Genomic DNA, 22,893 nt, shown 5'->3' on the forward strand with positions numbered 1-22,893 from the left:
CAAAAGCAACAATTGCATTTACCAGCTGAAATAATGGCTAAGCAGGTTCCCCACGCCTTCCACCAGCTACCTGCAGAGTACTAGTGCCTGCTGAATTTCACTAGAATTGCAGTGTCTCTTCCTATTTTCAGCAGATGCGTTCAAGACACCATGACAGAGGTCTCAAAGGCTCAGGTCAACACTGGGCATTCCCAAATTTGGAGCTGTTGGCATGCAGTCAGTACCTATTTGTCTCTCTATCTAGGCCAGACTCCTCCAATATAATATAATCTGTCTAATCAAGGCTGGCTTCTATTCTTGGCTGTGTTGCAAACTTCCTGTGTGACCTTGGGCCAACTATTGCTCTTCTCTGCCTTCTCACCTCTCAGGGTCTCATGAGCACCCCATCATTACTGTTTGCCAGGTGCAGTCAGAAGCCCCATGGAAATGCCTATAAATAACAGCTCCAAATTAAATGTTGGGGAAGTTCAGGTTGGAGCCTTGTGACTCTCTCTGGCCCTGGGAAGCACTGGAAACTGGGCTTAGCGGTGTGCAAGCCCTCACCTACTCCAAATCATAGTTCTGGGAAGATGCTGGGAAAGCTGCCAGCTAGGTCAGAGCTTGGTCTGGGGAGCCAGCCCTCCTCGGACTTCGAAGCAAGGCTTGCAAAAGTTTATTTATCAGGAGAACTTACATTATGGCTGTGAACATATACATGATTTATTGTTTTTGTTTCTCTCCACCCTAAGCTAATGTCCCTATAAAGTCCTTGAAGCATGTTTCAGTGGGGAAGGACTCAGCATCTCTTAGGATTTGGGGCTGAGGGGCAATAGGTTTGTTGATCATGTGTGGTGCAGCATGAGTCTCAAAACTGTGCTTTGTGCTGAGCTATCATAGAATTATTAAGGTTGGAAAAGACCTCTAGGATCATCAAGTTCAGTTGTGAGCCTCAGGAGAGGAGCACCCAGAGGAATCACTCTCTGCTCCCCAGAGATGGGTCGCAGCATTTCTGCAGCTTACCAGTCCCTGGGTGGGCACCTGGGAGGTCTGTGCTGGTCTCGGGGGATAGTGGAGCACAGCTCAATGGCCAGGGAGCATATTAGCTATTTCACAACAGAAAAGGACTGAAAAGGCAGAGGTCTTCTCATAACTGCAATTGGGGCTTGTTTGCCTTTATTGTGCCTTGCAGCCTTGTTTGGAGAGCCAGCAGCAAAGTGACTTAGGGAAAATAGAAAGAAAGACTGGAAATCAGAGGGTTGACCAGAGGAAAAAGCAAGCAAGCATGAGTAATACAGGCATTAGAAGTGCTTTATAATTAGTTTATAAAAGCTCTCTTAACATCAGCAATGCACTTTCTACTAAAAATCTTTAATAAAAACACAGCAATATTTGTAAGCATTGTACATTTTCTACTTAATTCTGTTAAACAGCTCCAAGAAGACCATCTAAGCAATGCATTTCCCTCCTTTCTCAACCCCCCACTGTCTGGGCATTTAGAAGCACTTCAGCTTTGCCTCCCTGCCTTAAAACTCCCTGGTGGAAACCTCTGTTTGAGGTGGTTTCAAACCAACCAGCTGGCCTTCCCACTCAAACAACAGCTGAAAATACCCTTCTGCTGGAAGAGCAGCCAACCACAGTCACCTTCCCTGCAAGAATACTTGGTTAATCCATTGACTATACTTGTGGATTACGGTCTCTGCACCGTGCCCTCACATATTTATGGTTGGCTCATTGGAACAGTGCCTAGATGGGGAGAAGTGGCATGAAATGTGCTTGGAGATGGCGGCTTGCCCAGTGGAGGTAATGCCAGAGAGGTCAGCCCACAAGGATGTTGGTGCACATTGACTGAAACAATGGATTTGGTTATACGAGTGAAATGCAAATTGCTGGGCACTTGTCAAGGCAGTTTCATGCCATTGCTGCATAAATATGTCCCACCCAGCTGTGCCCTAGTCTGTAATTATCTGGAAATGAAATGGTTAGAGTAGAAAGTATCCCCAGGGTTGGGTTTTCTTCCTTCCAATTTTTCTTCTTGTTTTTCACACGGGAAGAACGAAGTCTGGAAACCATGCTTAAGCTTAACAGAAGCAAAGGTCTGTCCAAACTAGATTTTAACATGGCCAGTGACCCAACATGAGGAGAATGGGGTTTATCAGCTTGTTTGATTGTGGGCCAAGGCATGGACATGACTGAAGCATATGATGCCAAAATAGTCTGTGGTGGGGATTAGCTGGTGTTCTTGCTGAAGTTTGAAAGTTTCATGCTTTGGACTGGATGTCTTTTGTGTTTCATTTTGAAAGCCTAAATCTTAATTGCTGCGTTGGAGAGGAAGTAGGTGCTCCTGCTCATCTGGGCAGGAGTTATTTCCTGAGTGTAATACTCCCAATTCACACTCTGTTTATATGACCTGAAGAAAGAGAGTTTTGCCTCATGAGCAGTAGAGAGCTTGGGCCAAGATTTTTTTAACTAGGGAAGAAAACTCTTATGCATTTATATTCATTTTACATTTGGCAGAAATGATTCCCTGACCTTCTCCTAGGGGTTTTTCAGTTGTTTGCAACATGTGATTTATTAAGGATTAACTCCAGTAGGAGAAAGCTCAGTTAGATGCTTGGATGAAGCCAAACAGGGTTTAATTCAGAGGCGCAAATATTTCCTGATGATTTACTTACTAGATTCATTCTTTTAATTTTCCATTTGCAGATCGCCCATGAGCAGATTGCAATATTCCCAAATTGTATGTATTATTGGAAGTTATTCACCCATTCAATAAGCAAATATTTCTTCGTCCAGAATGTGCTTCTGAAATTGCCAGGGCTCCTGCAGCACTGAGTGGTTTGAGGAGCCATGTGGTCAGCACTAGGCTGTTTGGTGTGTTGGCTACAGCAGAAACTGTGATTGTTACAGTCAAGTAGTTGAAGCCGTGTACTGTGTTGGCGAGTTATAACCCCATGAGGACACAAACAGATGTGATTCCTTGGGATGCAGCTAACCTCTGCCTGTGCCATGTAAATGGCAGCTTTTATAGTCCGCTCTGTTAACTGTGTTTTGCCAACATTCATGCTTTTGCCAAATTAATTTTTTTGCCACATATTCATGGTTTCACTAGTAGCCAGTAGTCCTGAGGCACAGGCATGTACTTCGGATGTGGAAGGGCTGCAAGCACACTGAAAGCAAGTAGTAACTTTGAGAACAAAATGTCCCTGCTGTTTGCTCAGCACTACTTTAAACAAATAGACAAACAAGGAGGAAAAAAATCTACTTAAAAGAAGCACTAACCCTGCCCTTTATGTTCCTCCTCCCTAGAGAGGCGGTGGGATCAAGCCACATATGATGGACATTAGCGGGGTCATGCAGGGTGCTGCCGGCCAGTGTCAGGGTAATAAGGGGTCATGAGGTGATAGGGAGACACACTGAGCTGAGGAGAGAGCAGAAGGAACAAATCTTCATTTACATCACTGTGTGTCTACCCACCAGCTAAGCCAAACGCTCCTTCTGTGTAAGCGCCTCTTCTTAAGACCACTTGGATTTCACCTTGGCCAAGCCAATTGAGTCTGTAACAAAATTAAAGGCTGGGTGATTGCAGCTGGCTGAGTGCTTGGTCCGGTGTAGACAGGATTTTATCCGCAGGCATTTTGCTTCTGGCTCTCAGCCTTATTTAGTCCCAGAAAGGAGTGAAACCGAAGCCATCTGGGACATCTTTCTTTGTGGAGGAGCACACTGAGTCCCTCTAAGTTTGTTTTGAGGTTGTTGTCTGCCGATGTGTGCTTTGCAGAACACGAATGAGTCACATGAGGATCATTCTGTATCCAGCAAGCTACTTCTCCTTTCAACTCTCCATTCCCAAACAGGCGATCTTGTGACAAAGAAGAAAGGCAGATTACTGGCAGCCTAGAAATGCTTTTTCTTTCCCTGGCCCCGTGAGAAGAGCTGTAGCATGTTGTTCAAACAGGTTGATACAAAGCGAATAAACAGTTGAAGAGAAATGGGCAGTTTCTGTAAATAGTAGTGTGCTGGCCAGAGAGAAGAGGGATGGGAGAGCGCGGGTGTTAGAAGGCAGCTGAAGAACAAGATGTTCACGTAAAAGCTGTTTGTTTCTTCACAGCACACAGAGCCTGATACTACCTTGCCATTAGTCATAGCCTAGAAAATATGAAGGAATCTGTGGGAGTTTCACCTTCTAGCCAGACTCTACAGCAATCTTTTGTCTCTGCACCAGGAGGCAATTCTTCCAAACCTACAGATTCCTCCCCCAGACGGTTCAGGTGCCCAGGAGCCATGCTGCTGGGCAGGTGGGGCATCGCCAAGGTGGGTTTAGCAAAGGCAGGTTGCAGTTACAGGGTGTACAAGGATCCAGCAATAGTGAATGTGGTCACCCAGCTCTTATGCAGCATTTCTCATCCACAGAAGTCTTTGAAAGCACTTAACAGAAGAGGATCAGTATTATTGTCCAAGTGCTAAGTAAATGTACCAGGCAGACTTGTTAAAGGACCAGTGTGGTGTCAGACAGCGCACAAAATAGCTACCTGCTCACATGGATTGAACATTGACTATTTGTGTAATGCTTGGTGTGTGCTTGGCCAGATCCCACCTGGATAGCAGAATAAACTGAGCTGTGCTAGGTAGCACGATGGCACTTAAGGAGAGGGGTAAGGGAAGGAGAGCAGCCCCAGGAGGGTTGTGACTGAGCTGCTCCCCATGCCAATGGAGGCAAATTTTGCATGTTGGCGAAGAAGTAGAAGTGGATGTGGCTGCAATAAATTAATGATGTGAGGAGCAACAGGGGAAGGGACTTAAATGTAGCCAGACAAACAAAAGGGAAAAACATATTGGGGGTGTGTGGTGTGGTGTGAGTGACAGAGTCCCAGGTACCTGTCTGGAAGATGTTCTGTGAAATACGCAGACATAAAGAATGGTTTGTGTTTGTTCCTGGAATCTGAAGCATCTCCCTGACAGATGGTTTTACTGCCTTTTCACCTGCCTCCACAGGTATGACTACATCGAGATCCGAGATGGGGACAGTGAAGCGGCAGACCTGCTGGGCAAGCACTGTGGGAACATAGCACCTCCTACCATCATCTCTTCTGGCCCCTCTCTTTATATCAAATTCACCTCGGACTACGCACGGCAAGGTGCCGGCTTCTCCTTGCGCTATGAGATCTACAAGACAGGTGAGTGTCTGTCCCCCAGGCTGTTTGCCGCAATGATCTTCACAAGGAGATGTCTTTGGCCACCATTTCAATATGATTTTTGGCATGTTTTCCTGAGATAAAGAGCTTGCTTTTTTATTTTTTTTAATTTAAGCAAGTCTGTTGCATCACATTTCCGAGAAGGTAAAGATGTTAGTGGCGCATGATAGTGCATTTTTGGATCACAGTGTGACGTCAAAAGCAGGGTTCCTCCTTAAATGCTCTCTTGTATTTGAGGACTAGTAACGTATATCTTTTCTCCTTGGCACTGTGGAGCTTGTTAGGGCTAAGTGGGGATTGTCCCTCGGTTAGGAGCGCATGGAGCTCCCCTTACATGGAGCTGCGATTCAGGGCTGATCAATGACACTGTGTTTTCTCTCCCTGGAAGTGGGATTTGTAACTGGAGAACTCTGGTTTTCCAGGGACTGCTGTCAGCAGTGCTGTCAACGACTGAGACAGTGCCTTTATAGACAGATGTGAGAGGAACTATTCATAATTCTGTTTAATACCAAACTATTGTTGAGAAAAGGAAAAGCTGCTCAAAGGCCTTTTAATAATGTTCCTGTCTAAATATTTGCCAGAATTGTGTGTCTGGGAAGAAGGAGGCTTGAGAAAATAAAATCCACTCTGTATGTGGTCTGTGTGTGCAGGTGAGAGAGGTGTGCCTGTGTGCTGAGGGAACAAGAGCGTGTTTTGCACAGGGATATGGGCGCCCGCCCTGTGCCCACATTCCTTTGGTGGTGCGTTGGAAGAAAACGCACATGCAGCTTTCACATCATCACATCCAGCAAAAAAAAAAAATGCCCGCACCCGGTGAAGAACCGGAAAGGAGTATGACTGCATCACTTACCCAGCCTCTTCAAAGGGAAGGTAGGGAGCACTGGCACCAGTGCCCAGGGGCCCTGGCCCAGCTGTGCGGCAGGCAGAGGTGCGCAGGCAGCCTGGAACCTGGTCACAGGAAGATGTGAATGTAGAGGTGCTGCTGCAAGAGGATGAGAATGGGACTCCCGAAATTCACTGTGATATAATGGGGACAGGAGGTGTCTGGGGGTTCAGGTGGATGAGGAAAATGCTGTTGCTGATGGTTGCCTGAGCTGTATAACCAGCCACTGAGCTGTTGTAGTGCAGCCAGCTCACCACTGCTGTTTGCTAATGGTTAGGTTGCAGATTAGTCCTGAAGGAGTTTAGTAGTTCACCTGGCTATTGGGGTTTGCCACGGCCAGTTGCCAGCACGGAGGATGGCAAAGAATGCCTGTGTTCAGGTGGGAAGACTGCTGACCCACTTCATCCTCCCTTGCCTCTCCCTCACTGTACACACCTGCTCTGAGCCCAGCAGACTGCGCTGGGTTGTGCTTGTCCTCACATCGGGTCCATGCCCTGAGTCAGGCACCGGGCAATATGCAGTGGTCCAGCCAGCCGATGTGGCTGGGCCAGGCTGAGCATGGCTAGTGGGCAGGGACAGCAGGCAGAAACCCTGTCTGCTTGGCGGGGAGCCAGCAAGAGTCAAATTCATGGGAAAAGGAGATTTTGTTGCTGCTGGTAGGGAGGGAGAGGAAGCAAGGGGTGCTCTGGGAGAAAGCAGATGTTGGGTGGAGACTGGAGCCTAGTTGTGTCCCTCTATATAGGTCCATGCAGAGCTTCGTGGTCTGAAGTGATGGTTGGGCTCCTTTAGCCACCCCACCCACCCGCAGGCAGCCATCCTCTTCAGATATAGCCATGCTTTCTTCCAGCCACAGCCCACGAAATCCAGCCCAGCAAGGCAGGTTTTGGCACAGGAGTGGGGATGAGCCTGTCATCCGGGAGCACCCCCAGCCCACCTGCCTGCGGGGCTCCCAGGGAGGGCGGTGGGCAGTATAAGCAAACCTTCCCTTTTGTTTGTAGGCAGGCAGGCACGGGCAAAGTTTCCTTCTGAGCTGTCAGCGTAGCCTGCAAGGGTGTCACCAGCTGTAAAGGTCATCGGATTGTCATTGTCCACACCAGTAAAGGCAGTGTGGCTGCAGCTTCTTTCTTTCTTAAAGGTGACCTAAAAAACCCAACTCTTTTCAACTGAAAGTTTATTTTCACACCTTGTGCTAAATTTCCCTTATCATGGTGTGAGAGAGGAGCAATCTGCATACAAACAACTGCATACCAGTCTTTGAATCCCCTGATGGGTATCAGTCAGTGGTCTGTGGGTGGACAAAAGAGCAGCCTGCCCTGGCTGGTCCAGCCTCCCTGCTGCTCACTTTGTGAGTCAGTTTGGCAGAACTAGCCTGAGCTCTCCATTGCTGGGCATCAAAGTGTCCTCTCAGGCTGGTCTGTGCTGCTGAAGCCAGCGTGACTCCGTTGATTATCTGCAGCTTCCTTATAAAAAAGCCTGATCATTGTGTTTGCTGGTATCAGCCAAACTGTAGACAAAGATGCCAAATGCAGTAAGAGCCCCCACATGAGGAAAATGCTGTTGTCTAATGCAGTGACACAGTTATGTCTTTCTCCTGTCTCTAGAGGACAGTCCCTGACTTTGGGTTTAGTCTTTGATTTTCTCCCTAGCTTGGAGCTTTTGTTATTTTCCCTATTTATCTGTTTGTCTTTCAAGCTGTTTGGAACAAAGTATACCCTTATCCATGTTCATGGCGTTACGCTGTGATTTGTGTTTGGCCTTATTTTTTGCCTCTGTGTTTTACCCCACAGGTTCATGCCAGAAAAGCTGGCTGCTTCATTAGGTAGTCAATTAAGAGGCTCTCCTGAGTAGCTCTCCAGCTAGGCGCTGCATAATGCAGTGCTGGGATCCTGCTATTACGGTGGGCTGCTGGCCTGACTCCTGTAGGTTAATGCTGAATTGAATAACTAGTCTCCCATTAGTCCCAGGAAGGCTCGAGCTGCCTGGAAGAGCTGGAGCAGAAGGGTTAGTAGAGGAGAAGGAGGGTGTCCCAGCAAAACCGAAGCAGAAACCTTTGCAAATGCTAATGCTGGGTTGCATCAGCGGCTGGCAGCCTCTCCAACATCCCCTTTTGCCTCTGATAGCTTCAGGCTGCAGATTTCTGTTGCCTATTGTCCTGTCTCCACAGCAAAGCAGTTTCAAAGTTACCGTGGTATGCTCCCCTTTCCCGAGCCACCCCGAGGCACCTTGGCTGTGTGAGAGGGGGCATGGAACTGGCCTGGCTGCAGCGAGGCCAGTGCTGAGGTCAGCAATAAATAAGAGGCAACATTGTCTGCCCTCCTCGCCACGCAAAGGTCTTCCTTAAGGATAGAAATAACTTGCATTTCTGGTGTGGATGGCTCAGTCTGTAAGAAAGAGGGCTCTGTTCTTCCTCTCCACAGAGATGTCCCCCATTACCCTTACTCTTTCCACAGCCATGGAGCAGGGATGTATGCTGGAAATGCCCCTCATCCTTTGCATGGGACTCGGGTCTGCAGGCTAGCTGCGTGCTTCGTGCTTCGTTTCCGAGGGTTTCCAGCTAACAGTGGAGACATTAGCACCCTCCCCCAGGCCCATTCACTGTGTAAATATTTGTGCTTCCTGATTTTCTCAGGAGGAAACTGAGGCGCAGATGTCTCTGCTTGGAGGGGGAGAGGTTGCAGGAGACCAGCCCTGGAAAACAGCTTTTTCCAAAGAGATGGCATCCTCATTACTCCTCTCTGCCCCTTCCGAGGCAGTACCCTCCCCAAACAGGGGCCCCTCCCTGAGACCTGGAGTTGCTGTGGCCCTTTGCCGGTGCCGCTGGCAGGTGGCAGCTGCCGCAGCAAGGACTACAGAAGACGGCCACCTGCGTGCTGGCTGGCCCCTCCCCAGCCTTTGGGGTGGGAGACACAGGTCTCCTGGCAGGTCGGTGTTTGGGGAGCCTGGCAGATAGTGGGTAGGGCTGGCCAGGGAAGCCCAACCCAGCTCAGCATGGCCTCCCTTCCCCATCAGGGCCACCACCACTGGTGTGGGAGACACGGCAGTGTGCTGACCTGCCAAATTGCAGCCATGGCTTTGGATGGGGTCACTCTTCTAGCGCCGTTTTTGGAGTAATTGACAGGAGAATCAGCAGTGGTACATGGGTTACATTTACAGAGCTGTCTGAGGGATTTAGACACATGCTGTCCACTCCAATGAACATGTGGACCTGTCTTTCCACCTGTGGAAAGCTTTGAAAAACACCCTCTTGGTCCTTGCAGGAATTCATACAGCTCTTGGGTTACAGGACATTTCCAGAAGTAAATACACAATCCCTCTCCGCTCAAAATGGGGTTTCCACAGTGTGTCAAGCTGTTGGCTTTAAGCTGCATTGTTGCTAAGGCTGCGGGTTTTTTCTGCCACTACAGGCTCTGAGGACTGCTCCAGAAACTTCACTGCCTCCAATGGCACTATTGAGTCTCCAGGTTTCCCTGACAAATATCCACACAACCTGGACTGCATCTTCACCATCATAGCCAAGCCAAAGACAGAAATCCTCCTCCACTTCCTGCTCTTTGACCTCGAGCATGACCCGCTGCAGGCAGGGGAAGGAGACTGCAAGTATGACTGGCTGGACATCTGGGACGGCATCCCTCAGGGTAAGTCATGGGGTGCTGCGCTGCTGTCTTAAGCCTCTCTTGGTGTCTCACAAAGCTCCAAAACTGTGCAGTCTGTGTCTGAACACCAAAGCTGCCTAACCACAGACGTGGCTGCAGCATGCAGCCTGCCATCAGGGTGCTCCATGTGGCTAGCTGTGGGGTTGCACGCATTAAAGCCCGAACTGCTGCTCTGTTGTAACCACTGATCTGAAAACCCCCATGGGACACTCCAAGAGGAAGGACGCTGGTCCTCCCTCAGGGAAGGTCATTGGGTTCATGCAGTGCTGGGAAGACCTCCCTACTGCATCCTAACATTGAGAAATAGAGCAGATTGGAGCACTTCCCAGCAATTGCAGAGCAACGCCTGCTGCAGTGGATATTTCTGCATGGTGCACTGCATGGCACCAGGCCAGCAGAAGTGAAAAATAGCCCATCCCCAAAGCCTTTCTTTTATCCTGATCGGTCCCGCTAAAGCATCCCTGCTGAGTGATGCCAATCTGCTGGTGACCCAGGAGGCTGGTTGAAAAGCAGGTGTTACCTTTGCTGCTCTTTCTTTTGCAGTCGGCCCCTTGATAGGCAGGTACTGTGGCACTAAGATGCCATCAGACATCCGCTCAACCACTGGTGTCCTGTCACTCACCTTCCACACAGACCTGGCAGTGGCTAAGGACGGTTTCTCCGCCCAGTACTACTTGATCCAGCAGGAAGTCCCAGAAAGTAAGTTGGAAACGTGTACATGTATGTCTTCAGGCAGTCGTGTCAACTGTTTTTCCCAAGTCTTTCACTTGGCACTTGCAAGAGTGAGGCAGGTAGGAGTGTATCCAGGGGCTGGTCCCCCACTGGCAATGCAGACAGTAGTTACACTAGATGTGTTCTCTGATTCTCATAGAAGTGAGTTTTTAGTAAGAATCCCACTTTCTGACCTTTCTCTGACTTTTCACTTGGTTGCGAAGTCTTCTCAATACCTTTGGGGAATCCTTTGTGTATGTGCTCAGCCCAAAGGATTTAGGGGAAGACTTCTGCCCAGCGGGTGCAGCAGATTCATTAAAGCATGGGGGAAAATACCTACTCCCTCTCCCTGGTTTTCTAAAAATTCACAGGCCTGAACTACAAATTGGAATTTCTTGGCTGTCTAATTAAGAAATGCCTAAAGCTCTAAGAATTTCAAACCAAAATTTGTTTTAGATTCCTTATTAAAGGAGGTAAATGGATGTGGAGTGAGGAAGTAGGTTGCGTGTTTTGAGAATGAAGAGAATTTTGATTCTTTGTGATAACACTTGCAAGCGAGGAAAGATTTGTTTTGTTTTCCCATGGTATTTTTACATTAGAGCTACAGATCTCAACCTCTGTTAGCAGTGAATCTGTGATACAACAGAAGAAGCCTTCAGGACACCCCTCAGTCCCAGAGAAAGAGAGGGAGGGGGTCCCTGGCCTGACACTGAAAGCCCATGACAGAGAGGCAGGGTAGAGTAGGGGTTGTACAGTAGTAGGGCAGCTGGGTTACAGGCTCTTGCTCTGTGATTGAGTTAGGGGTATTCTGCTGAGACTGTGAGAGTTACAGACAAGCATGAGCTCTTCACCAGTACCTATAGCCACACTTAGTTGATCTGTTCTTTAATCCCCTTTCTACTCGGTTATTTAAAAGGATCGGGAAATAAAATGTTAATGACACACAGAGTTTGAAAAATCAAGCACAAAAGCTGTTAAAGGGCCAGGCCTCTTTTGATTTATGCTGGTGTAAAATTGAAACTTCAATAATATCATTGAGATCTTAACTTGGCCCATCATTTCCACCCGGGGTTGACTTGGTTTTTAACTTGGCCACGTTAAAAACACAGGCAGTTTGGTGGAACTCTACTGGTTTACAGCAGTGGCACTCTTGGGCCCCTGTGGTATTTTCTATCAATGTTTTCTTTGCTATTGTTTTTACAGGACAGCTGCCATAAAATATATGAGATGTGTAATAAGATTGAGCTAATCATGACTTTTAAAGCCTTAAAAGAGAGGAAACCTAATGAAGCATACCGTAGTCTTTCATGTTCTTGGCTTGTTAGTTCCTATGGGCCTGATATGACGTATAGCACATGCACATACACACACGCATCCATACTCTCACACGCACACAAAACCTTTAGACCTTCTCATTCCAGGCCTTGACGTTCCTGCCAGCAGCACAGCATTAAGCACCCTCCGTTTTGCCTGCCCATACTCCTTGCCTTGTCAGTGCTTAGATTTCACCTCCAGCCTTCAATAAGATGGGGAACTTTGTGGCAAGGTGACTTGGGTCATCTTGGTGGCAATGGAGGGAGGGAAGGGACAGAATTGTCTCAAAACTGCAAAGGTGAAGGAGGTAGAGAAAGGGAGAAAGATCTGGACTGTATTCGTTTTCAGAGGGCAATGCACACATAAAGCTGCCCCATCTTTAATTTTTCAGTGCCATCTGTGAGCACACACAGCCTGCAAGATGGTGCAGATCTGTTCGTCTTTCCAGGCAGGCAGCTTTGCCTGGGGTTAGCTGTGGAGGATAGTTCAGGGCTGCCTTCCACCTGGGAGTGAAGTACAGAGACTGTAAGCTGATATGCGCATGTACATGTGTGTGTCTGCTCCAGACTTCCAGTGCAATGTGCCGCTGGGGATGGAGTCTGGCAGGATCTCCAACATGCAGATCAGTGCCTCCTCCACCTACTCTGATGGGCGATGGACCCCTCAACAGAGCCGGCTCAACAGTGATGACAATGGCTGGACTCCCAATGTAGACAGCAACAAAGAGTACCTCCAGGTATGCATGCTTTCCAGCCCCCTTACTCTTCCCCCACCAAATGGAGTGTCATGCTGTTAAACTGACCCTTCCTTGACCATAAGGCTTGTTGAATTTTTTATTGCCTCTGTGGCTTATGGGGAATAAGCAGCAGGGGAGCTGTAGTGCCTCTGTGAAATGCAACAGGTTGGCTCTCCCATTAGCATGCTTGCACGAGGGCTGACTTGACCTGCTGTGCCTCTCCCACTCCCTCCTTCCTGCCCAAAACCTTGATGGACTTTTCAGCATACTGACAGAGACCTCTGCCACTTACAAGGGCCACTGACTTCACCGCTGGCCTGAGGGCCAAAGACTCCAGGAGGAGCATAGAAAAACAACTAGAATAATATTTATCTCATCAGTGATGCAGGGAATGTGAGCAGGCTAACACCAGGTAGTGGGCTGACAGAGCAAAGGCTTTCCCTGGGAGCTGGTTAGATGCACAGTCTCCGTCTGCACAGGACTTCTGGCTGTGTCACATCATCGTGAGACACTGCTTGCTAAAGGGCACTAGGAACGGGAGGTGGTGAATGTCATTGCTTCTAGCAGATGTCTCATTCTTCATTCATGGCAGTGCTACCAAGCCAGTTCAGCTGACCTTTCTCAACCCACATTGTAAAAAAAAGAAAAAGAGCAAGGGAAAACCAGGAACTGCAGCACTTGCTGATTGGACATCATGCTTTTATTTTACATGGAAAAAGTCAGCCTCTGTTGTGCTTTAATGGACATGAGCTTCTGTGCAGACCCTGTTGCCTGGTCTGATGCAGGAAGAAGGCTTTTGATGGTCCCATATGGACAGACATCAAGATCCTTAGTTACTCTTGTCCCATGGTCCTATCTGCAAGCACCCTGCTGTAGTTAGCCTAGGGGGTTTGTGCCTCTTGAAATGTGCATCCACAGAGGGAGTGAGACAGACTGAATTCACACCTTTTTGTGTTTCAGAGACAGAGGGAGGAACTACCTAGCCAACCTGGGCTCTCAGGTGGTCACTGTTCTCTGTCTTGTCCCTTTTTCCCCTGGAAAGGTGGACCTCCACTTCTTGACTGTGCTCACAGCCATTGCCACACAGGGTGCCATCTCCAGAGAAACGCAGAATGGCTACTATGTCCGTACCTACAAGTTGGAGGTCAGCACCAATGGGGAGGACTGGATGATGTACCGACATGGAAAAAACCACAAGGTAAAGGCCTTTTGGTCTCTTTTGCATGCACTTTGGTGAGTCTTGCAGCCAACGGGATGGAATAGAGCAGAGAGGTTTTACAGGCCTGGAGGGTTTAATCTGTGAGGGACCCTTTTTCTGATGAGGATTAAAAGGCTGATGATGCTCTGAGCAGAAACAGTCCTTTCTCCTCTGCACAGCAATGAGGAAACACTATTCCTTGGAAAACCTGGCTGCTGTTGCATCTTTCGTGGTGGTGAGAGTATGTTATTTGACTGCAAATGAAGGAGAAAATGCTTTCACAGCCTGTGTTTTGCTATACAAGATTCATTGAGCTTTTATGGCCATAGCCCTGTCTGCATGCTGGGTTAACAATCACAAAACCACATGAAACTGTAGTTCAGGAGTTATTGAGGCCTGGAAATGAAAGGGCACAAATCCTAAGAGGGCATCACAGCATCCCAGAGAACAAAATGAACAATAAATAATGAGGAGCAATTCAGGCTGCCAGAGCTGCAGGATCTGCACTAGCAGGCACGATCAGCAAGGATGTATTGAGCCCTGGGAGCTGCTGCTGCATGGTCTTGCCATGTTTGTGGGAGGCACACAGAGAGGGAATTGGGGAGAGGGAGGGTAAATACGGGCGTTCAGCCCTTCCAGGCTTCGCAGGTGCTGCTGCATAGCCAGGCGAGGCAAGCTCGAGGTGGTCTGCATGGGAGCTTTGGCGTATGGGGAGGGGGGTTAAGGCAGCCATGGTGCCAGGCTGGTCCTGCTCTGTCACTTGCCTTGGTCATGTGGTTGTCCCCTGGTTAAGGGCACCTTGGGAAAGCCCTTCCCTGCTCTTCTGTGGCACCCACCAGCACTGCTGCCGCGTCTCAGGTCCTCCCATTGATATGCCATAATCTGTCTGTGTGAACTCAGTGGCTGGGGTCCCACACACCTCCCCCCTCCCCCGTCCCAGCAATTTCTACTTGCTCAGTACTTCTGCTAAATTAGCTGTCCCCTCCCTTTACTGGCACAGGTGCTGCTGGCGTGAAATGCAGTAGCCTGACTTGTCCAGGATTCATCCAGACATTTCCTTCCCTTCCGGGCCATGTGATTTCCCCTTCCCCACAAGTGTGTCTCACAGTTCAAATTCACTCTGCTTCCCAGAATGAGTCCTCCCTATGCAGAGGCCCCTAGCAGGGTCTCATACCTCCAATATTTGGAGAATTTAAGCTCCTTGCATGCCAGTGAGGTGGAGCTAGTCCTATTTTAGACATAGGGAAATGGAGGCACAGGGCAGCCCAGCACCCCATAGAAGAGTCAGCAGCCAGGCTCCCCCAGACCACGTGCAGGCTGGCTCTGGGACTGCAGCTCATGGCAGAGCTCATGTATAGCCCTAATGCTGTGGCCATGCACTGGTTTGGAGGCTCTGTGCTCTCCCGCTGGCCATGGCAGACCTTTCTGTGGACCAGGGCCATCTCTCCTCATCCCAGGCACCCCATGGAAATGGGTGAGTTTGAGGCCTCACTGGGACAGATTCTGCAAGCTGAGGCAGATGGAAGATTGGCAACATGCCAGGCAGAGAGATGGGCTAAATACACAGTTCAGTGTTTCAAATAACCACTGACAATAAATTTACCTTTTGGAGTCTAACTCGGGCAGATACCTGGCCTGGAGGGTGCTTTTAGTTGCAGGGGAGAGTAGATGTCCCATCCCTGCAGTCGCTGGCGTTGGACACTGGTTCCTCAGTGAGGGTAAAGCAGGATAGCATGGCTGGTTTCAGTGCTGCTGGGCCAATTTGCATTGCTCCAGCAAGACCCTAAAGCCTGGCTGGTGTCAACACAAAGCAGTCCCATAGCCATGTGAATTGCCACCATTTCAGGATTTGGCCCCTGAGTCCTATCAGCTCTTTTTCTGCTCTGTTTTCTCTCTTCATAAAAAAGAGGGAAAAAAAAAAATCTCCTTTTTTACTCGTTTATTCCAGTCTCACTTCATTCCCATATTCTGGCCTCAATTTAGCAGACACCTCCTGAGGCTGGAGGATAAGTAATTGCTTTTTGGTGGCTCTCTTACCCCTTGCATCCAGGTGACTGCTTTCTTTTCCTGCCAAACGACCTGCTGCCAGCCACTGAGCCGCAGCAGGGACAGGGCAAAGCCCCTCTCTCACAGGTCTGATGCCAGGGGGCTCTGGCCCCACATTCCCTGCCCATGTGAATCTCCACCATTCCTGTGTTAGGCAAAGTCCCAGATGTCTGTATTCAAGGTGCAGATTCCTCCCTGCGTCAGTGCGCTGCTCTGCACGGTTCAGGCTGCAACGGTGGAGTGAACCATGCCAAATAGATTTGTCAAGTCTGCCGCAGCTTGATTTGGTGCCATGAGAAGTGGGGAGGGAGAGGAAGGGGTGGACAGACAGGGACTCTCTATTCCTCTATATACATGCAGATATATACGTGTATATATATATATATACACACACACACACACATATATATGCACATGCACACATAGGCATATGGGGTGTATCAAACACTGTTCTGAATTTCTGCCAGATATGTGGGCCAAAATCAAAGCTCTGCCATGTTATAGGCGGGTCAGCTGACATTTACATCTTCATCAGGGAGCTAAAGCAAGAGAAAACCACTGAGTGCAGGAGAGGTGGGGAGGGGGTGGCGCTTTCTGCAAAGGATGGGGAGTGCTGACCTCCGCTTTTTTGCCCACCTACTTTCCCTCCCTCTGGCGTTATGGAGGAGAGTAGGGCCAGGGTGTTTCCCTGCGAAACGTGAAGGCTTACGTTTGAGTCCTCAGCTGCTGGCACTCATGGTGAGAGAAATGGGGAAAGCTTTCCCCCTGCCTGGCAGCCTGCTCCCCACAAAGCCCAGCCCAGCCCAGCACAGCCCAGACATCCTCCTGTCTAGGGGGTGATGCCCTGTCCTTGCCTGGGGTGTGGGACCAGGGAGAGAGGCTAACCCAGTGACCTGGCCAGAGGTGTAGAGCTGTCTTCTGTGTGTCCCCTGAGGGGGGATGGAGAGGAAAGCAGCCACCACCACATGTTGCCCACACTTGCCCCTCACTACCCACCAGCGCATCCCCATGGGACAAGGCCAAACAACCCCTGCCCCAGAAAGCTGCTCTGGCTCTTGGCCTGCCTGTTATATCCCCCTCTGTGTCATCTGTGGTTGATGGCCCCAGAGGTTATCTTCTGACTCTGGTGTATGTGCTGAGATCTTATCTAGCAGTTTGCAAATGCCGTTCGAAAACAACTCATTCTTGAACCCAAGGAAGGAAAAGAACACCTGGCAGGATTTGACCTTTTGGTTTTGGCCATTTCCTTCAGACAGACTAAACTATGAGACTTTTATTGGAAAACAAATTGCTCATCCATTCTGGTCCACTTCCTCCTTTGTAGGGTCTCGGGTTCCAGTTCCCATGTGGTCTGAGCTGCTGCATCTTAGTAACTGCAGAGGTCAGCTCACAGGGATCATCTAGTGTGGTGAGGTACTGGGGGCTAGGATGGGTTTCAGGATTCAGGGGGGTTGGGAATGTGATGGGTGTTCTCGCTGCCTCCATTGCTCTGTGTGTAAAATGGGAGGATGCAACTGAAATATTTGCTTTGAGAAGTCAATGGATGAGAAATGGCAGCAAGATCCAGCTGATGTGCATTTTCCATTTCCTACTCATTTTGTCAGCTTTGTGCTTGTTATCAGCTAGCCTTCCTGGGTGGTATTTTAGGTGGATGCAAGAAGACAGGTTGAATTGCTGCAAAGAGCCAAATATCTCAGATGTGCATGGGTTTGGGGACGTCAGAGGTGTTTGGTGCTGGCAGAGAATATTGGGAATGGCCCTTTGGAGACCCTTGTGCCTTCCCTTAGGAGCATTTCTCTGTCCTTTCAGTTCTTAATGAGGTCTTCTGTGTTTGTTCACCTGGGGATGGAGAGGAAAGCTTTCAGTCCTGTGGCTTCTTTATCTGGAAAACTCAGGAAAAGCTTGTGTAATCAGCCAAAAGGCCACAAGTGCTTCTGCACAGAGACATCATGGTGCAGATGGTTTGCCCAGAAGCGCCCCCAGGTCCCCAGCCTGCTTCTGCTGCTATTGCAGGCAGAACAAAGACATCAGGCTTTGGGAAAGGCAGCCCCGTGCATTCACCTTTGGTGCAGTACCAGGGGAGAATTACAACCCTGGCTTTCTGAGCATGGCTGCAGCTTTGTACTTCTGGGCCTGATATCTCCTTTGCAGGCTAACAGAATGCTGCCTCTCATGTCCCTGGTGACTCCTAGATCTGAGTGGAGCCTCTCAAAGACACAGTACTGGCCAGCATACTGTGCCTTGCCCAGACTGCTGTTCTTTGTTGAGTGTTGCCAAGTATAATTTTTCTTTTACCTCCTTGTTCCTGGATTTAATAAATCCAGAACTATCCACCCTCCACTTGAGCCAGAATCCTCCCACCATCAAACATGCCCCATTTTATGCCTTCCCTATCTGACAAGGAAAATAATCTCCCCTACTTTTCTCCTTCATGCTTCTCTGTCTCAATCCTGAAGCCCTAATCCTGTTAGCATGCTCTGTTCCAGGGCTCTGTCTCCATGGGAGTAACATAATCCTGCAGTAAATCTAGTGAGCCCAGAGAGACACATACATATGGACAAAGTCAGGGCTGCTGCCATCCTTGGCCTTCTCCTCTGCCTCCCCCAGCCGCTTTCTTTAGTTCCCCAAGAAATTGCATATTGGCCAAGCAGCACAATAAATAAAGCAGGAGAGAGGTTACCTCCTGCCCCCTCCCTGACTTGCTGCCTCTTCGGCTTCACAGCACTTTTTGTCTCCCTGTCCTTCTAACCCTTCATTCCAAACTCTGTCAATGGCAAAATTCCCATACCCACTGGAACTAATGCAGCTTCAGAAATCCCCGCCTTGCTCTGCAGCAGTTCCAATGTGTCAGAAATACAACTTGTAAGTGCTGGTGTGGCGCCTGTATGTGTGTGCACACGGAGAATTTGCCTGCTCCTCCTCTAGCCTAGACATCATCTCCCACCACTTGCTTTCTGCAGCAAATTAATTAAGCAGGTCAGCTCTCATTGATTATCAATTTAATTTTACATGTAGACCTGCCGACTGGACTAAAATGGAAGTAAACATAAAGTATACGGGGAGAGGATGGGCAGCCTTTTGATGCAGCAGTGAAAATTATTTCCCTTGACTGCTTCTTGGAAGGTGCTTTTAATTTGTTAATGGTTTTCCCATTTGTCTTCTGGCTCCGTCACCCTTCAGCGCGTGTGCGTATGCATGCGCATGTGTGCTCTCTGCTGAGTGTGTATCTATCTATCTCCCTAGATCACAGCCAGATTTTTTTTTACTGCTGGTGTAAATTACTGTGACTCCTTATACTTCGATGGCAATATGTTGATTTACACCATTCAAAGACTTGGCTCAAAATATGTGCTGAGTGGGATGAGAAGCAGATAGGATGGGAGGAATAGCAATGTTCTATTTTGGTAAGGGGAAAGAAATCTTTGCTTTCTTGGCACTCCCAATTTCACACATTTTTCCTGCTAGTTCTTCCTATGCCATGAGTGCTAATTTGAGGCATGATGTAGAGCCTGTTCAAGTCAATGGGACGCTCTTCACAGTGCATTTGGGCTCTGGGGTCAGCATTTTCAGTGCAGAGAAACCGTACGCTCAGTGTCAGACCCCAGTCAGCAGCATCAGGACCTGCAGGCTTGCGACGCATTTCCACTTGGGAAGGAGGCTGAAAGGCCAGGCATGGGAAGACCCTGCTTCTCTAACAGCACTAAGCACCTGCCCTCTGAAAACAGCCCCTTTCTATTCTGCTGAATGGGGTGCAAAGCAATGACTTGCTATGATCTGTTGGGGCTTTTCAGAAACAAGGTTCACTGGGGCAGATCCTGCCAAGGTGGCTGATACTAGAGCTGGAAGTCAGGTGCTGTTTCTGCCCTCATAAATTGGCAGTCTGGAGTGTCAAGGCCCCGATTCAGAGTTACATAGCTTGTTGAATGTTATCTAGTCTGAGGAAATTACTGGCCCCCAAATCTAATGCAGAAATGAGATTGTTCTCCTTGGAAGCAGGTGGTTGGGACTAAGGTCATGTAAAAGATTATTTCAGCCATGCATGTGGTAGTGATAAAGTTTTTGGGCTTAGTCCTGCCTCTGCTTTCTGTCAAGCTTGACTTTGCAGAAGTCAGCAACAAATTATGCTGGTGTAAATTTGGATTCTGGCCCCTGACGCTTGTATGCGTGAAGTGAGCTAAAAAAGAACAAAACTGGAAATATGTTAAACCGAAAAGAGCAGCAAACCTTGTCAGTGACTGTTAAACATGCTGGTCCATATGCAACCTTTGGCTCATGGAGTCTTCAAACTGCTGATTGTGGGAAGTGAAGAGAGGTTGCCAGGAGAAGACTCCCTCCTCAGGCTTGCTGCTCCTGGGCATCTGCTGGGGCCGCCATCAGGAGCTGCCCCGTGGGACAGGGGGACATTTGGGCTGACCTAACGTGCTGCTTCTTGTGCTAAAATAGTTGCATTGGCTCAGATAAACATTTCCTGTCCTCTGGTATTAGGTTCAGAGGTAAGGTGTTGTATGTCAGCTTCTGTGTTGACATAAAGCTGGAGGCTTTGCTGTGGTGTGGAAATGTATCCTTTCAGCCTCTGTGTGTGTGTTCCCCAGGTTTACAAGACACACACACATGCATGCCTGGAGAGTGTTTCACAGTAGCCACTCTTACAGCCCTCCTGCTGGAAAAAAGGGTATTTGGTGTCTGCTGAGCAAGGAAAAGGATGGGAAGTGGGGTCAGACAGGATAAAATAGGATATTAAAAACACATAAACCATGCTGTGTCGCTAAATGGTAGCGGCATGATATATATTCTCCAGATTAGCATTTCTGCCCAAGTTCGCATCAACCCCAAATCCCAATTACCAGCCAGATTTGAAACCAAGGCCCTCTGTGGGGAGGCTGCTCCCTGCCCTGGCAGGAGTGCTGCCATCCCAGGCTGGATGGTGATGCACAGGGGCAGCCCAGAGCTGGCTATGGTGCCACGAACAGCCACCATCCCTCTGTGCAAACACCCTCTGCACACCCTGGCATGCTGGATCCTGGGAGAAGAGCAGTAAGGTGCCATCTGAAGGCCTAGAGCAGTGGGAGGTTTATAAAATGCTTCTTAATCACTGTTCAAGGTGAGAGGACAGAATACAGTCTCATCCCTTTTTCTGCCCTGGATCACAGGGATCTGCAGTTAAGTTGTTTGACTCTTGCCTCCAACAGAAGGAGATCAGTACCAGAGATTACACTCTCCTGCTTCTCTCTGAGATAAACTTAGCGGGAGCTCCTGTGCTTAGCATGGCATATGCAGGGTAGGAGCCTGCAGAAGAGCCCAGCCAACATCTCAGCGTGGGTGTGGCTGAGACTGGAGGATGCTCTAGCCCTGTCCTGAGAGCCTGTGTGCTTGGAGGGAAAGCAAGCAATGCCTGCAGGTTCGGTCTGTGAGCTTTAGTGCTTTATGCTGAGGACAGAGAAAGGGCTGAAAATTACCCTCAGGTTGGGTATTTCCACTTCCCCTCCCTTTTTTTCCCCACTATAGCTTTGCAGCCTGAAACAGAAACACAAGTATCCAATCCTTGTCCAGCCTATTAAAATAATGGACAGGAGGGGTGGATCTAACATCCATCTGGTAGTTATTGATTATGGCCATCTGGTAAGGCAGCAGGCTTTTCATATCATGTCGGATCATAAACTCTCCTGAAAAGCTGTCTCTGTGTGGCAGGCTGCATGTGTACCGGAGAGGCAGGGGCAAGGGGCTGGCCGGGACAGCAGCTTGTCGCCCCAGGCAGAGGCGGCACCCTCCCTGCTCATGTCAGTGCTTGCACACGATGTTTCCTGGTGGAGTTCGGTGTGAGGACGTGTCAGGATGTGAGCCCATTTACCCATGAAGGAGGGGCAAGATCTCATGCAGTGTCCATGGACATCTGGTCGTCTCTGTTGGAGTGGCTCTAGATTTGGGGGTGAGCTCAAAGCAGCTGTGGCCTGATAGTCCGAGACGCCTCAGGCATGCAGTGAGAGGCACCAAGCAAGGTGGTGTGAGGGCAGCAAGCTCCTGGGTCTCCTGCCTAATGGGCGAATCCATCCACCATGCTGTCCTGCCAGCAGCCCAGCTCTCTCTGCCTGCCCCTGGGTGCTTGCCCTGGCCAGAGGCTGGCTCTGCCCAGAAAGCCTCTCCTCGTTTTTCCCTGCTGAGATTATTTCAACTGCTGATCTGGTTATTTCTTTCTGCCTGGAGAGGATGTAACCATATATGTGCCCTCTCTCCCTTGCAGACTTTTCAGGCCAACGAGGATGCCACCGAGGTGGTTCTCAACAAGATCCACAGCCCGGTGCTCACACGCTTTGTGCGCATCCGTCCCCAGAGCTGGCACAATGGCATCGCCCTGAGGCTGGAGCTGTATGGCTGCCGCATCACTGGTGAGGGACCCCTCCTCCCCTTGGCCTCAGCCCTCCTCTCGGTACAGGGTGTTGTCCCCTGCAACTCTCATAGCTGCTTGGGGTGGGAATGGTTATACTGTGAGCAGCATGGAGGTAGCCATCCCAAGGGATGCGCTTGGTGGGACAGGCACCCAGGCCCCAAAGGCAGGAGGGAAGTGCCCAGTGCTGGTGGTCATTTAGTGTCCAGAGCTTAAATCTGCGGGTAAAACCACAAGTCGTCCCTTCAGCCGCCCCAGCTGTTCAAGCCTTTTCCTTCCCTGCAGATTCGCCCTGCTCCAACTTGCTGGGAATGCTTTCTGGCCTCATCCCTGACTCGCAGATCTCAGCCTCTTCCATCAGAGGCTACGACTGGTCTCCCAGTATGGCCCGTCTGGTGAGCAGCCGCTCAGGCTGGTTTCCCCGCATCCCCCAAGCCCAGCCTGGGGAGGAGTGGCTGCAGGTGGACCTTGGTGTCCCGAAGAATATCAAAGGCGTCATTATCCAGGGGGCTCGTGGAGGGGACAGTGTGACCACCACTGAGTCCCGCTCTTTTGTGAAGAAGTTTAAGGTGGCCTACAGCATGAATGGAAAGGACTGGGACTTCATCCAGGACCCCAAAACAATGCAAGCCAAGGTAGGCACTGCCTGGAGCAGCTGCAAAACAAGATATGTTTCTGGATATCTTCAGTCTGCCTGATGGGGTCTTGGGAAATTAGCTGTCTCTGCCCACAGAGACCCTGGGAGTTTGGGTTGTCACCTTGAAATCCCAGGTTATATTCCCCTGGTCCTGCTCCTAAGCTG

At 49.4% G+C, this 22,893-nt stretch overlaps 1 protein-coding gene across 6 annotated transcripts in view; it reads left to right on the plus strand.

The window, feature by feature from the left end:
* NRP2 (neuropilin 2) overlaps positions 1 to 22,893 on the plus strand; it is a 90,371-nt gene that overhangs the window by 24,322 nt on the left and 43,156 nt on the right. For all 6 annotated transcript variants that reach the window (XM_075093718.1, XM_075093719.1, XM_075093713.1 and 3 more), the window contains exons 3-9: positions 4,969 to 5,150; positions 9,456 to 9,686; positions 10,248 to 10,403; positions 12,296 to 12,465; positions 13,508 to 13,663; positions 21,948 to 22,092; positions 22,377 to 22,726. In XM_075093718.1, the coding sequence (XP_074949819.1) occupies positions 4,969 to 5,150; positions 9,456 to 9,686; positions 10,248 to 10,403; positions 12,296 to 12,465; positions 13,508 to 13,663; positions 21,948 to 22,092; positions 22,377 to 22,726 (1,390 nt within the window). The remainder of the gene's footprint in view (positions 1 to 4,968; positions 5,151 to 9,455; positions 9,687 to 10,247; positions 10,404 to 12,295; positions 12,466 to 13,507; positions 13,664 to 21,947; positions 22,093 to 22,376; positions 22,727 to 22,893) is intronic.

The sequence above is a fragment of the Phalacrocorax aristotelis genome, chromosome 5 (genome assembly GCF_949628215.1).
Source record: "Phalacrocorax aristotelis chromosome 5, bGulAri2.1, whole genome shotgun sequence".
Lineage (NCBI taxonomy): Eukaryota > Metazoa > Chordata > Aves > Suliformes > Phalacrocoracidae > Phalacrocorax > Phalacrocorax aristotelis.